The sequence below is a fragment of the Nerophis ophidion genome, linkage group LG29 (genome assembly GCF_033978795.1).
Source record: "Nerophis ophidion isolate RoL-2023_Sa linkage group LG29, RoL_Noph_v1.0, whole genome shotgun sequence".
NCBI lineage: Eukaryota > Metazoa > Chordata > Actinopteri > Syngnathiformes > Syngnathidae > Nerophis > Nerophis ophidion.
Genome location: NC_084639.1, coordinates 26,621,076 through 26,634,807, shown reverse-complemented (window position 1 = coordinate 26,634,807; position 13,732 = coordinate 26,621,076). Strand labels below are relative to the sequence as shown.

General features: G+C 36.7%; 1 protein-coding gene across 1 annotated transcript in view; it reads left to right on the top strand.

The window, feature by feature from the left end:
• si:dkey-237h12.3 (teneurin-3) overlaps nt 1–13,732 on the top strand; it is a 627,006-nt gene that overhangs the window by 569,256 nt on the left and 44,018 nt on the right. The window contains exons 24-25 of the mRNA XM_061892022.1: nt 1,154–1,386; nt 12,459–12,613. Coding sequence (XP_061748006.1) covers nt 1,154–1,386; nt 12,459–12,613 — 388 coding nt within the window. The remainder of the gene's footprint in view (nt 1–1,153; nt 1,387–12,458; nt 12,614–13,732) is intronic.

The window sequence follows — 13,732 nt, the reverse complement described above, 5'->3', positions numbered from 1 at the left end:
AATTACAGCTAACTTACTTAAAACATTGTCAAATGATATGAAACCACAAACGATTGTTATTTATTTAACACATGAATATTATGTCAGGCTGATTAAAAAAAATAAATACTAACCAAATATACCGTATAAGAAGGGACTCATAAAACCTGACAAAAATAGAAATGTACATACAATTATGCTGTGCTAAATTACTTAAAAGTCAATAATATGTTTAACATCATATTTTTTGCGCTTAAGAGACTTCTCTGTGACTTTAGCTCCAGATTTCTTCTATGTTTGATATTGTAATTACTGCCACATGTGGTGGAAATGTGTATTGCAAGTGAGAACACAGCTGTGAAACAGATATTTTTTGGCGGTTCTCGAGCTCGGCCTTATGATTAAGAAACACTGGGTTGGATATACTCCTCCACATGGAGAGGAGCCAGATGAGGTGGTTCTGGCATCTGGTCAGGATGACACCCGAACGCCTCCCTAGGGAGGTGTTTTGGGCACATTTGACGGGTAGGAGGCCACGGGGAAGACCCAGGACACGTTTGGAAGACTATGTCTCCCGGCTGGCCTGGGAACGCCTCGGGATCCCCCGGGAAGAGGTGGACGAAATGGTTGGGGAGAGGGAAGTCTGGGCTTCCCTGCTTAGGCTGCTGCCCCCGCGACACGATCTCAGATAAGTGGATGGGTTAGATATAATTACTGAATACCACTTAAATCAGGAGAAAGATTACTAATTTGTTAATATTTGAGTGGGCCCTCGGGCCCCGAAGTCAGAAAGTCACAGCCTGCACCCAAATACTTTTTAGCTCTCACTTTTCCATCTGAGCGAGTCCTTTCTTCAACTGCAAGCACAAACACACAAGAAATATTTCCCCGTCTGGCTCATTATCCCAAAATACCAGAATGCTGCTGGTAATTATTGAAAAGTTGATGTTTGTTTGGACTGCCAGAAATAATCTACTCCATGTATCATTCATGCTTGTTAAGGAAAGTAACAACCTCAAACTATTATTAGTTCTTCACTCCATGTTGAAATATGCAGTAATTAATTACAGCTTGATTGTAACTCGTTAATTCATTTGATTCTCTGAAGTCTCAGGTGTGGTATTTTACGGGAAGTTACTAGAGAGCATTAATGAAGTTCCTCCCTTGAACGCAGCAACAACCCGGCACACCGCTACTTCCTGGCGACCGACCCGGTCACCGGCCACCTCTACGTGTCCGACACAAACTCCCGGCGGATCTACCGGCCCAAGAGCCTGGCCGGCACCAAGGACCTGCAGGCCAACGCCGAGGTGGTGGCCGGAACCGGAGACCACTGCCTGCCCTTTGACGAGAACCACTGCGGGGACGGCGGAAAAGCTCCAGAGGCTTCGCTCACCGGACCCAAAGGTATCGTGATCACATCGTGAGGACATGACATATGTTGATGTTTTGGTCCAATTTGGGGGAAAGTCAATGTTTTTAGTACAGAATTTAGGTCAGTGGTTCTCAAACTGTAGTGGTATGCGGGCTCCATCTAGTGGTAAGCTAAACAACACTGTCATAAACATGTCCCATATAGTGCAACCACACTAAACAACACTGCCATAAACATGTGCCATATAGTGAAACCACACTAAACAACACTGTCATAAACATGTGCCATATAGTGAAACCACACTAAACAACACTGTCAAAAACATGTGCCATATAGTGAAACCACACTAAACAACACTGTCAAACATGTGCCATAAAGTGAAACCACACTAAACACTGACATAAACATGTGCCTGATAGTGAAACCACACTAAACAACACTGTCGTAAACATGTGCCATATAGTGAAACCACACTAAACAACACTGTCATAAACATGTGCCATATAGTGAAACAACACTAAACAACACTGTCATAAACATGTGCCATATAGTGAAACCACACTAAACAACACTGTCAAAAACATGTGCCATATAGTGAAACCACACTAAACAACACTGCCATAAACATGTGCCATATAGTGAAACCACACTAAACAACACTGTCATAAACATGTGCCATATAGTGAAACCACACTAAACAACACTGTCAAAAACATGTGCCATATAGTGAAACCACACTAAACAACACTGTCAAAAACATGTGCCATATAGTGAAACCACACTAAACAACACTGTCAAACATGTGCCATATAGTGAAACCACACTAAACAACACTGTCATAAACATGTGCCATAAAGTGAAACCACACTAAACACTGACATAAACATGTGCCTGATAGTGAATCCACACTAAACAACACTGTCGTAAACATGTGCCATATAGTGAAACCACACTAAACAACACTGTCATAAACATGTGCCATATAGTGAAACCACACTAAACAACACTGTCATAAACATGTGCCATATAGTGAAACCACACTAAACAACACTGTCAAAAACATGTGCCATATAGTGAAACCACACTAAACAACACTGTCATAAACATGTGCCATAAAGTGAAACCACACTAAACACTGACATAAACATGTGCCATATAGTGAAACCACACTAAACAACACTGTCAAAAACATGTGCCATATAGTGAAACCACACTAAACAACACTGTCAAACATGTGCCATATAGTGAAACCACACTAAACAACACTGTCATAAACATGTGCCATAAAGTGAAACCACACTAAACACTGACATAAACATGTGCCTGATAGTGAAACCACACTAAACAACACTGTCGTAAACATGTGCCATATAGTGAAACCACACTAAACAACACTGTCATAAACGTGCCATATAGTGAAACCACACTAAACAACACTGCCATAAACATGTGCCATATAGTGAAACCACACTAAACAACACTGTCAAAAACATGTGCCATATAGTGAAACCACAATAAACAACACTGTCATAAACATGTGCCATATAGTGAAACCACACTAAACAATATTGTCATAAACATGTTCCATATAGTGAAACCACACTAAACACTGTCATAAACATGTGCCATATAGTGAAACCACACTAAACAACACTGTCATAAACATGCGCCATATAGTGAAACCACACTAAACAACACTGTCATAAACATGTGCCATATAGTGAAACCACACTAAACAACACTGTCATAAACATGTGCCATATAGTGAAACCACAGTAAACACTGTCATAAACATGTGCCATATAGTGAAACCACACTAAACAACACTGTCATAAACATGTGCCATATAGTGAAACCACACTAAACAATATTGTCATAAACATGTTCCATATAGTGAAACCACACTAAACAACACTGTCATAAACATGTGCCATATAGTGAAACCACACTAAACAACACTGTCATAAACATGCGCCATATAGTGAAACCACACTAAACAACACTGTCATAAACATGTGCCATATAGTGAAACCACACTAAACAACACTGTCATAAACATGTGCCATATAGTGAAACCACAGTAAACAACACTGTCATAAACATGTGCCATATAGTGAAACCACACTAAACAACACTGTCATAAACATGTGCCATAAAGTGAAACCACACTAAACATTGACATAAACATGTGCCAGATAGTGAAACCACACTAAACAACACTGTCGTAAACATGTGCCATATAGTGGAACCCCACTAAACAACACTGCCATAAACATGTGCCATATAGTGAAACCCCACTAAACAACACTGTCATAAACATGTGCCATATAGTGAAACCACACTAAACAACACTGTCATAAACATGTGCCATATAGTGAAACCCCACTAAACAACACTGTCATAAACATGTGCCATATAGTGAAAACATACTAAACAACAATGACAAACACATTTTGGAAGAATATTAGCACCGCCAACAAAAACACTACAGAAGAAATTCCCAGAATTCCCTGTAACACCAAATCTTCGGGGACGCTACAATATAAACAAACGCCATCGGTTTATCTACACCTAACATCCCCTGTAATGATACCAAGAACAGTAGTGTATCTAGTCGATACTACTATGATTACGTAGCTCTTTTTGGCATCACATCTTATTTATTTATTTTTTTTAATCATATTATTTTTATAAACTCAGGAAATATGTCACTGGACACATGAGGACTTTGAATATGACCAATGTATGATCCTGTAACTACTTGGTATCGGATTGATACCCAAATGTGTGGTATCATCCAAAACTAATGTAAAGTATCAAAGAAGAGTGATTATTACATTTTAACAGAGGTATAGATAGAACATGTTAAAAGAGAAAATAAGCAGATATTAACAGTAAATGAACAAGTAGATTAATAATTCATTTTCTACCGCTTGTCCTTAATAATGTGTACAAAATAATAGGTGTATAAATGACACAATATGTTACTGCATATGTCAGCAGACTAATTAGGAGCATTTGTTTGTTTACTTACTACTAAAAGTTGTCTAGTATGTTCACTATTTTATTTAAGGACTAACTTGCAATAATAAACATATGTTTCATGTACTCTAAGATTTTTTTAATAAAATAAAGCCAATAATCACATTTTTTGTGGTCCACTTTACTTAGAAAAGTACCCAAAAGTATCGAAATAATTTTGGTACCAGTACGTAAATGTTGGTATCGGGACATCACTAACTCAAACACGGTGTTACTGTTCAAACTCTATAATGTTCGAGCGATTAAATATATTAAATATACCTGTTAACAAAAACCTCTGCCTTGTTTTTAATGGTTTATGACTACAACTTTTTACTTAAATATGTGAATAGAGTAAAGGAAGAAGAAACCTGTCGAAATAATTTAAAAATATATATATATATTTAATTATATTTATACAGCGCTAATTTGCAGTAGAGGTTATACCGAGGCATTTTAAACATGGAGCAGGCCAGGAACCACAATCCTTACCACATACCACAGAGAACCAAGCACTTGGACACCGAGGCAACTGTGACGGCCTTAAAGGGGAACTTTAGATTTTTTTGTAATGTTTCCTATCATTTACAAGCCTTAATATAAGACTATCACACATATGTTTTTCTTTTTTTTTTTTGTGCATCCCAAGTCCGTAAAACGCTGGCAAAAGTCAGCTAGCAATGGAGCTAATTGATTGATTGATTGAAACTTGTATTAGTAGATTGCACAGTACAGTACATATTCCGTACATATTCCGTACAATTGACCACTAAATGGTAACACCCCAATAAGTTTTTCAACTTGTGTAAGTCGGGGTCCATGTTAATCAATTCATGGTAATGGGATTTGTGACGTCAATTGCGGCCATAAAACCTTCTAAAAAAATATATCCAAAAACCACCACTAATACTCCATTAACCATATTTTCTGGAGCATCGGGCGCAACGGGTTATAAGGCGCCATTTTTCAGGATTTATGCAGATCCCAAATACAGATCAGCAGGTTACCAGAAGGTTAGAAAAGTTGTATTTGCATAATATTGCGAAACATAAAAACAGATATGTCTTACATAGACTTAGACTTCCTTTTTATTGTCATTCAAATTTGAATTTTACGGCCCGTTCACATAATATGTACGGCTTTTCACACACACGTGAATGCACTGCACACTTGGTCAACAGCCATACAGGTCACACTGAGGGTGGCCGTATAAATCCCTTGCAGCACTAACTCTTCCAAGACGCTACAATATACACCCCCCGCTACTCCCTACCCCCCAATTCAACCTCCTCATGCTCTCTCAGAGAGAGCATGTTCCCAATTCCAAGCTGTTGTTTTGAGGCATGTTAAAAAATTATGAATATGGCAGTGCCATGTTGGCATTTTTTTTCCATAACTTGAGTTGATTTATTTTGGAAAACCTTGTTACATTGTTTAATGCATCCAGCGGGGCATCACAACAAAATGGGGCATAATAATGTGTTAATTCCACCACTGTATTTATCGGTATTGGTTGGAATCGGTATCGGTAATTAAGAGTTGGACAATATCGGATTTGGCAAAAAAGCCATGATTGGAGATCTCCATTCTAAACATAACAAACCGAAATAAAAACAAACACTTATTCTCACTCTCGCTGGGACGTCAACTGACAGGACTCTCACATAATTCTGTTTAGATGAAGAATTAATCACAATCTTTACGAAGGGTCAGCAAAAAAATTCCTGCAAGAAACGTCTTTCGGGGTCTATTTCGCCTCCTTTGGGTCCACAGCCACATGTGTCTACTAGCAGGTGAGAGATGCATGAATTATAATCCAGCGAGTTTGAGACCAAGCAGAAGCAGCCACCGGCTAGAATAGTCCGTCTGCGTTTGGTTCATTTTTCATGTCATGACATGTAAATGGAGTATTGTTGGTGGTTTCTGGTTGTTTTTAGAGAGTATATTGAGTGCAACATAGCACCCTTGATCTGTTGAATCAAGTATTTACGATTTTGAATGCATCAAAAAAGCCAAGCATATGTGTTCTTGTCTCACATACGGGTTGTGAATGATAAACAGCACATCTCTTTACAATGCATTTCCAGTATGACTGACCTAATAATATGGTCAGACTGCAGAAGCGTTACTACCGTGACGTCAATATCCGAAAGTAGCCAAAGGTATTTGGAGCTGAATATTCAAAATGACTGACTGAATGTGTGGCATTGTGTGATGTTTAAACAGTTTTCACATACTTTGCGAACAATAAATACAAATTGGATTTGGTTTAATGGATAATATGAAACACAGATAAGAACATAAAGTCAACTTGTTTTTCCACTCTACTGCTACTTAAAAACATGCATTGAGGACATAAAGTGTGTTTTATCCAATTACCCCATTAACCCAACAGACTAATCGATGGATTTCTCGATTTAACAAAATAATTAATTACTGCAGCCATACACAAGGCAACGCAAGGCTTTTTTTTTTTTTTTCATGATGCACAATTCGTACACAAAGCACTTTAAAGTGCTTTATAGAAAAAAAAGAAACTAGAAGACAGCAATAAAAATAAAATAAAAAAATATTTTTTTTTTTTCCCCTCAACACTCGGGCCACAGCAGTACTCAGTTGTAATACACTTTTCCGCCACTTGTGGCAGCAATGACAGTTTAAAACAAACTGAAGAAGTCTGGAGCAAAAGTGCAAAAAATTATGACCAAAGTTGTGCTTGAATTTTATTGACATTTTATTATGTTATTATTATTTATTAGAAATTTAGTTTGAATGTTTTTGTTTTAGCATTGCATAATTGTATGTGATTTGTTTTCAACAATTTGTATGAGACCTTACTTTTGCAGTATATTTGATTAGTACATTATTTTCTGGACTATAAGACGCACTTAAAAAAAAAAGTTGTTTCCCCTCAAAACTCGACAGTGCGCCATATAACCCGGTGCACCTAATGTAAGAAATAAGTTTGGTGGAACTTAACGACCTCGAAGCAATTTTATTTGGTACCCAGAGTAATGATAATTGGGACCGGTAGATGGCAGTCAAACATAAGAGATATGCGTAGACTACACTATGATGGCAATATGACTCAAGTAAACAACACCAACATTTTATATGTTCCATTGAAAATAAAGAACATTACACACGGCGCTCTAAAATCTGTCAAAATGTTTTAGTACGACTTTGGTCAACTTGATGGATTATACTGTGCTTCAACATAGGAGTATTATTATTAAAAATGATTTGGGGATTTTTAAACACATGTACATTTTGACCTTTTAAATTCCTTCCTCTTCTTTCCTGACAATTTAAATCAATGTTCAAGTAAGTTATTTTTTTATTGTAAAGAACAGTAAATACAGTTTAATTGAATTCTTCATTTTAGCTTCTGTTTTTTCGACAAAGAATATTTGTGAAATATTTCTTCAAACTAAAATATTTGTCTTTGTTAGAAATATAGCTTGTTCCAATTTGTTATATATTCTAACAAAGTGCAGATTGGATTTTAACCTATTTAAAACATGTCATCAAAATTCGAAAATGAATCTTAATCAGGAAAAATTACTAATGATGTTCCATAAAAAATGTGTTAATTTTTTCAAAAAGATTCAAATGAGATAGTTTTTCTCTTCCTTTTTTCGGTTGAATTTTAAAGAGTCTAAATATATTTATAAAAATATTTATCTTTTTCTATATATATTTATTGTGAGAAATCAATAAGATGATCAGTGTTTCCACAAATATAAATACCATTAATTATTAATAATAACATAGAGTTAAAGGTAAATGAGCAAATTGGCTACTTCTGGCAATTTATTTAAGTGTGTATCAAACTGGTAGCCCATTGCATTAATCAGTACCCAAGAATAGCTCTTGGTTTCATAAAGGTTGGTGACCCCTGGTTTAATGGATGAGATAAAAAACACAGATAAGCACATGAAGTCAACTTGTTTTTCCACTTTACTGTTACTTAAAAACATGCATTGAGGACATAAAGTGTGTTTTATCCGATTACTCCACTAACCCAACAAACTAATCGATGGATTTCTCAATTTAACAAAATGGATTACTGCAGCCATACACCAGGCAACGCAAGGCTTTTTGTTTTTTTATAAAGCACAATTCGTACACAAAGCACTTTTAAGTGCTTTATAGTAGAAAAACAAATGACTACAAGACAGCGATAAAAATAATATAATCATAAAATCAATCCAAAATCAAGTCAAATAGTCTAGAGAAATGACTTTCAGTTGTCGTATGCATAATTGAATAAACGTGTTTTCAGGCTGGATTTGAACATTGCCAACGTTTTCCTGGAAGACTATTCCAGATTTTTAGGAGCATAAAACTGAAACTAATGTACCGTATTTTTCGGAGTATAAGTCGCTCCGGAGTATAAGTCGCACCTGCCGAAAATGCATAACAAAGAAGGGAAAAAACATATATAAGTCGCACTGGAGTATAAGTCGCATTTTTGGGGGAAATGTATTTGATAAAATCCAACACCAAGAATAGACATTTGAAAAGCAGTTTAAAATAAATAAAGAATAGTGAACAACAGGCTGAATAAGTGTAGGTTATATGAGGCATAAATAAGCAACTGCTATGTTAACCTAACATATTATGGTAAGGGTCATTCAAATAACTATAACATATAGAACATGCTATACCTTTACCAAACTATCTGTCACTCCTAATCCATAAATGCCATGAAATCTTATACGTCTAGTCTCTTACGTGAATGAGCTAAATAATATTATTTGATATCTTACAGTAATGTGTTAATAATTTCACACATAAGTCGCTCCTGAGTATAAGTCGCACCCCCGGCCAAACTATGAAAAAAACTGCGACTTAATAGTCCGAAAAATATGGTACACATGGCCCAGCCTGCGTCAGACTAGCATGCAAAACAATCGATCCCTCAGTGTAATTATTTTTGATACCTTAAACCTTGTATTTTTTTAATTGAGTTGTACACAATAAGAATACAGTTTACACGGGCAGGTTCAAAGTTTCACGTCTTGTCAAAGCATCGACTTGCTAGAAAATGTTGATTGAATTGACTTGTCGGAGCGCACGATCTGCTGGATTCTTAGCTGCTACATTATTTTGCACCTTTCACTACAATGCGAGGGATATATAATAAATGTACTTGACTGACCTGTAAGTACAATTTATGGCAGATGTACTTTCATTGGACACTGAATTTTTTTTTACGACCAAGAATTGGGCTCTATTTCAATTTATTTAAATCATGCAGGCGAGTTTATACTACTAGTAATACTAGTAATCATTAATCCAAATTCAAAAGTGTGATTAATTTGATTTTTAAAAATTATATATTGACAGCATTAATAGTAATATCATCATAATAAACATTGATAATAAGTTTTGATAACATCTTTTTTTTTTGTCCTGTCCAGCTTCTCAGGCAAATCTTATAGTAGATGTAGACGCCCGTATCGCCTGTTCACATTTACTTTACAAAAAAGAAGTGTGGGATACTTGTTGCTTTATTTGTATTTGACTTTATTAAATGTATTTATATTATCATTTGGTGCAGGCGGGTCGGAGCAGGAAGGGATAGAAAGAGAAAAAAAGGAAGACAGAGGGGGAAATTGTGGGGACAAGAGGGGGATTGGACAGAGAGACAAAAACAGCAAATACAACAATAACAACAACAGAAAACATCAGCAAACATATGTACACATATGATGGAAAAAGGTATAGCAAAGAAGCAGTTAGTGAAGTAAATAATAATACAGAAATGACAATGAACATTATTACAGTACAATGGAGCAAAAGAAATACCATTACCTCTTGATATTGACAATACAATTGTTCAAACACAACAATACATATACGTAATGATAACTTCAAATGCAAAAGTACGCAGATAAATGGAGGGAAGGAAAGAGATGCCTACTGTATTAACCTTGTAGATTGTTATAGTAACAATAGGTTAAGCTGTGTCAGTGTGCCATGTGTTACCCAGTTTACCCTAGGGCAACAACGTTAATTTATGCTTGATGAAAAGTATATGTATGTTTGTACAGTGACTGTATATGTACAGTATGTGTATATGTATGTTTGTACAGTGAAAGTATATGTACATGTATGTGTATATGTATGTTTGTACAGTGAATGTATATGTACATGTATGTGTATATGTATGTTTGTACAGTGAAAGTATATGTACATGTATGTGTACATGTATGTGTATATGTATGTTTGTAAAGTGAATGTATATGTACATGTATGTGTATATGTATGTTTGTACAGTGAAAGTATACGTACATGTATGTGTATATGTATGTTTGTACAGTGAAAGTATATGTACATGTATGTGTATATGTATGTTTGTACAGTGAATGTATATGTACATGTATGTGTATATGTATGTTTGTAAAGTGAATGTATATGTACAGTATGTGTATATGTATGTTTGTACAGTGAATGTATATGTACATGTATGTGTATATGTATGTTTGTACAGTGAATGTATATGTACATGTATGTGTATGTTTGTACAGTGACTGTATATGTACAGTATGTGTATATGTATGTTTGTAAAGTGAATGTATATGTACAGTATGTGTATATGTATGTTTGTACAGTGAATGTATATGTACATGTATGTGTATATGTATGTTTGTACAGTGAATGTATATGTACATGTATGTGTATGTTTGTACAGTGACTGTATATGTACAGTATGTGTATATGTATGTAAAGTGAATGTATATGTACAGTATGTGTATATGTATGTTTGTACAGTGAATGTATATGTACATGTATGTGTATATGTATGTGTGTACAGTGAATGTATATGTACAGTATGTGTATATGTATGTTTGTAAAGTGAATGTATATGTACATGTATGTGTATATGTATGTTTGTTCAGTGAATGTATATGTACATGTATGTGTATATGTATGTTTGTTCAGTGAATGTATATGTACAGTATACAAACATATGTATGTTTGTACAGTGCGTATACAGTAAATGTGCATATATGTGTATATATGTTTTTACAGTGAATGTATATGTGCATGTATGTGTATATGTATGTTTTTACAGTGAATGTGTATGTACAGAGAGTGTATATGTATGTTTGTACAGTGAATGTGTGTGTAATTGTACAAACTTGGAGTGTGTAGGTTTGTGCTGTATTTGTGTGTGTCTGTGGGAACGTAGGTACAGTACCGATGTATGTATGAATAACTGTGTGTACAGTATGTGAGTGAATGTGTATCTGTACGTACAATATATTTGATAATTTTTGACGTTTTGATAATCTCTTCTAATTTGTACGATGTGCAGATGGCCAATCAAATAAAAATGCACTGCGGGCCAAAATTGGGCCCTGGGCCGCACTTTGGAAACCGCGGTTTAAACAATAAAGAACTAGCGACTTGAATTCTGGATTGTACCACCTTAGAGAAATTTGACTTTAGAGGTTTCCCTTTTAACTCCCACACATGCTATGCAGTCTCTGACGATCAGAACCATCAGACGTCAGGTGCACGGCATCCATTGATATCACCGCTGTATCCAGTTGAAATTCAGCCAAAGTCCGATACTTTGGAAGCCTCTTGATGGTCGCAACCTAGCACGTTTTATCGGATGCTGTAACCACGGCAACCGTTCACCTTTGCATCCTCAAATGGTCCAAAGCTGTCACGGCGACTGGCTATTTACTCAAATGGTGTTCAGAATGTTGGTCAGCATAACTGTAAAAAAAAAAAAATACAAATAAAAATGTGAACCCAAATGCAGCAGCACTTAACCCCCCCCTAAAAACAAAAAAAACCCTCCTCGACTGGGCTGCTTTTTATTGAGGCTGACAAGTGCGCATACTGCAAAGACGCCACCACTACACCCTTTGCCACTTCTGCCTAAGAAATTATTTAAAAGCAGCCGGTGAATTATTGATGGTTGAGCTTTTTGCAGTGACCTGAATAATGGGAAGGCAAGCTCGACACGTGTATCCACCGTGTTGTCTCCACTCTTTCATGCAAGCAGATACGTGCCCTTTCAACCCCTCTTTTACGCTCCTCCACCTCCTTCTCTTCCAAGGCATCGCCGTGGACAAGAACGGTCTGATTTACTTCGTGGACGGCACCACCATCCGCAAGGTGGACCAGAACGGGATCATCTCCACCTTCCTGGGCTCCAACGACTTGACGTCGGCCCGCCCCCTCACCTGTGACAACAGCATGGACGTCAATCAGGTGTGAACTCTAATCCCAATTGACGTCAAAATACATTCAAATTATTTGATTTGCCAGGTTGTGTGTGTTTATTACATTGAAATACAATGTTCAGCACAACATACAGTCGCGGTCAAAAGTTGACATACACTTGTAAAGAACATCATGTCATGGCTGTCTTGACTTTCCAATCATTTCTACAACTCTTATTTTTTGGTGATGTAGTGATTGGAGCACATACTTGTTGCTCACAAAAAACATTCATGAAGTCTTGGTTCTTTTATGCAAGTTTCACTGCATTAAGGCGCTTTTGGTAGCCATCCACAAGCTTCTACTTACATTGTTGACCACTCTTGACAAAATTGGTGAAGTTCAGCTAAATGTATTGTTTTTTTGACATGAACTTGTTTCTTCAGCATTGTCCACACCTTTAAGTCAGGACTTAAAGGTTGTAAAACCTTCATTCTAGCCTGATTTAGCCATTTCTTTACCACTTTTGAGGTGTGTTTGGGGTCATTGTCCTGTTGGAACACCCAACTGCCCCCGAGACCCAACGTCCGGGCTGATGATTTTAGCTTGTCCTGAACAATTTGGAGGTAATCCTCCTTTTTCATTGTCCCATTTACTCTCTGTAAAGCAGCAGTTCCATTGGCAGCAAAACAGGCCGAGAGCATAATACTACCACCACCATGCTTGGCAGTAGGAAGGGTGTTCCTGGGATTAAATGCCTCCCCTTTTCTCCTCCAAACATATTGCTGGGTATTGTGGCCAAACAGCTCCATTTTTGTTTCATCCGACCACAGAACTTTCCTCCAGAAGGTCTTATTTTTGTCCATGTGATGTCAGATGAAACAAAAATAAAACAAACATAATTCTCCTTTTTTGTATTTGACTTTATTAAATGTTTGAGAAGCATTGTATTAAATGAAACCAGCTTTATTTTAAGTAATATAGAAATAATATAGGGACGGCGTGGCGCAGTGGGAGAGTGGCCGTGCGCAACCCGAGGGTCCCTGGTTCAATTCCCACCTAGTACCAACCTCGTCACGTCCGTCGTGTCCTTGAGCAAGACACTTCACCCTTGCTCCTGATGGGTGCTGGTTGGCGCCTTGCATGGCAGCTCCCTCCATCAGTGTGTGA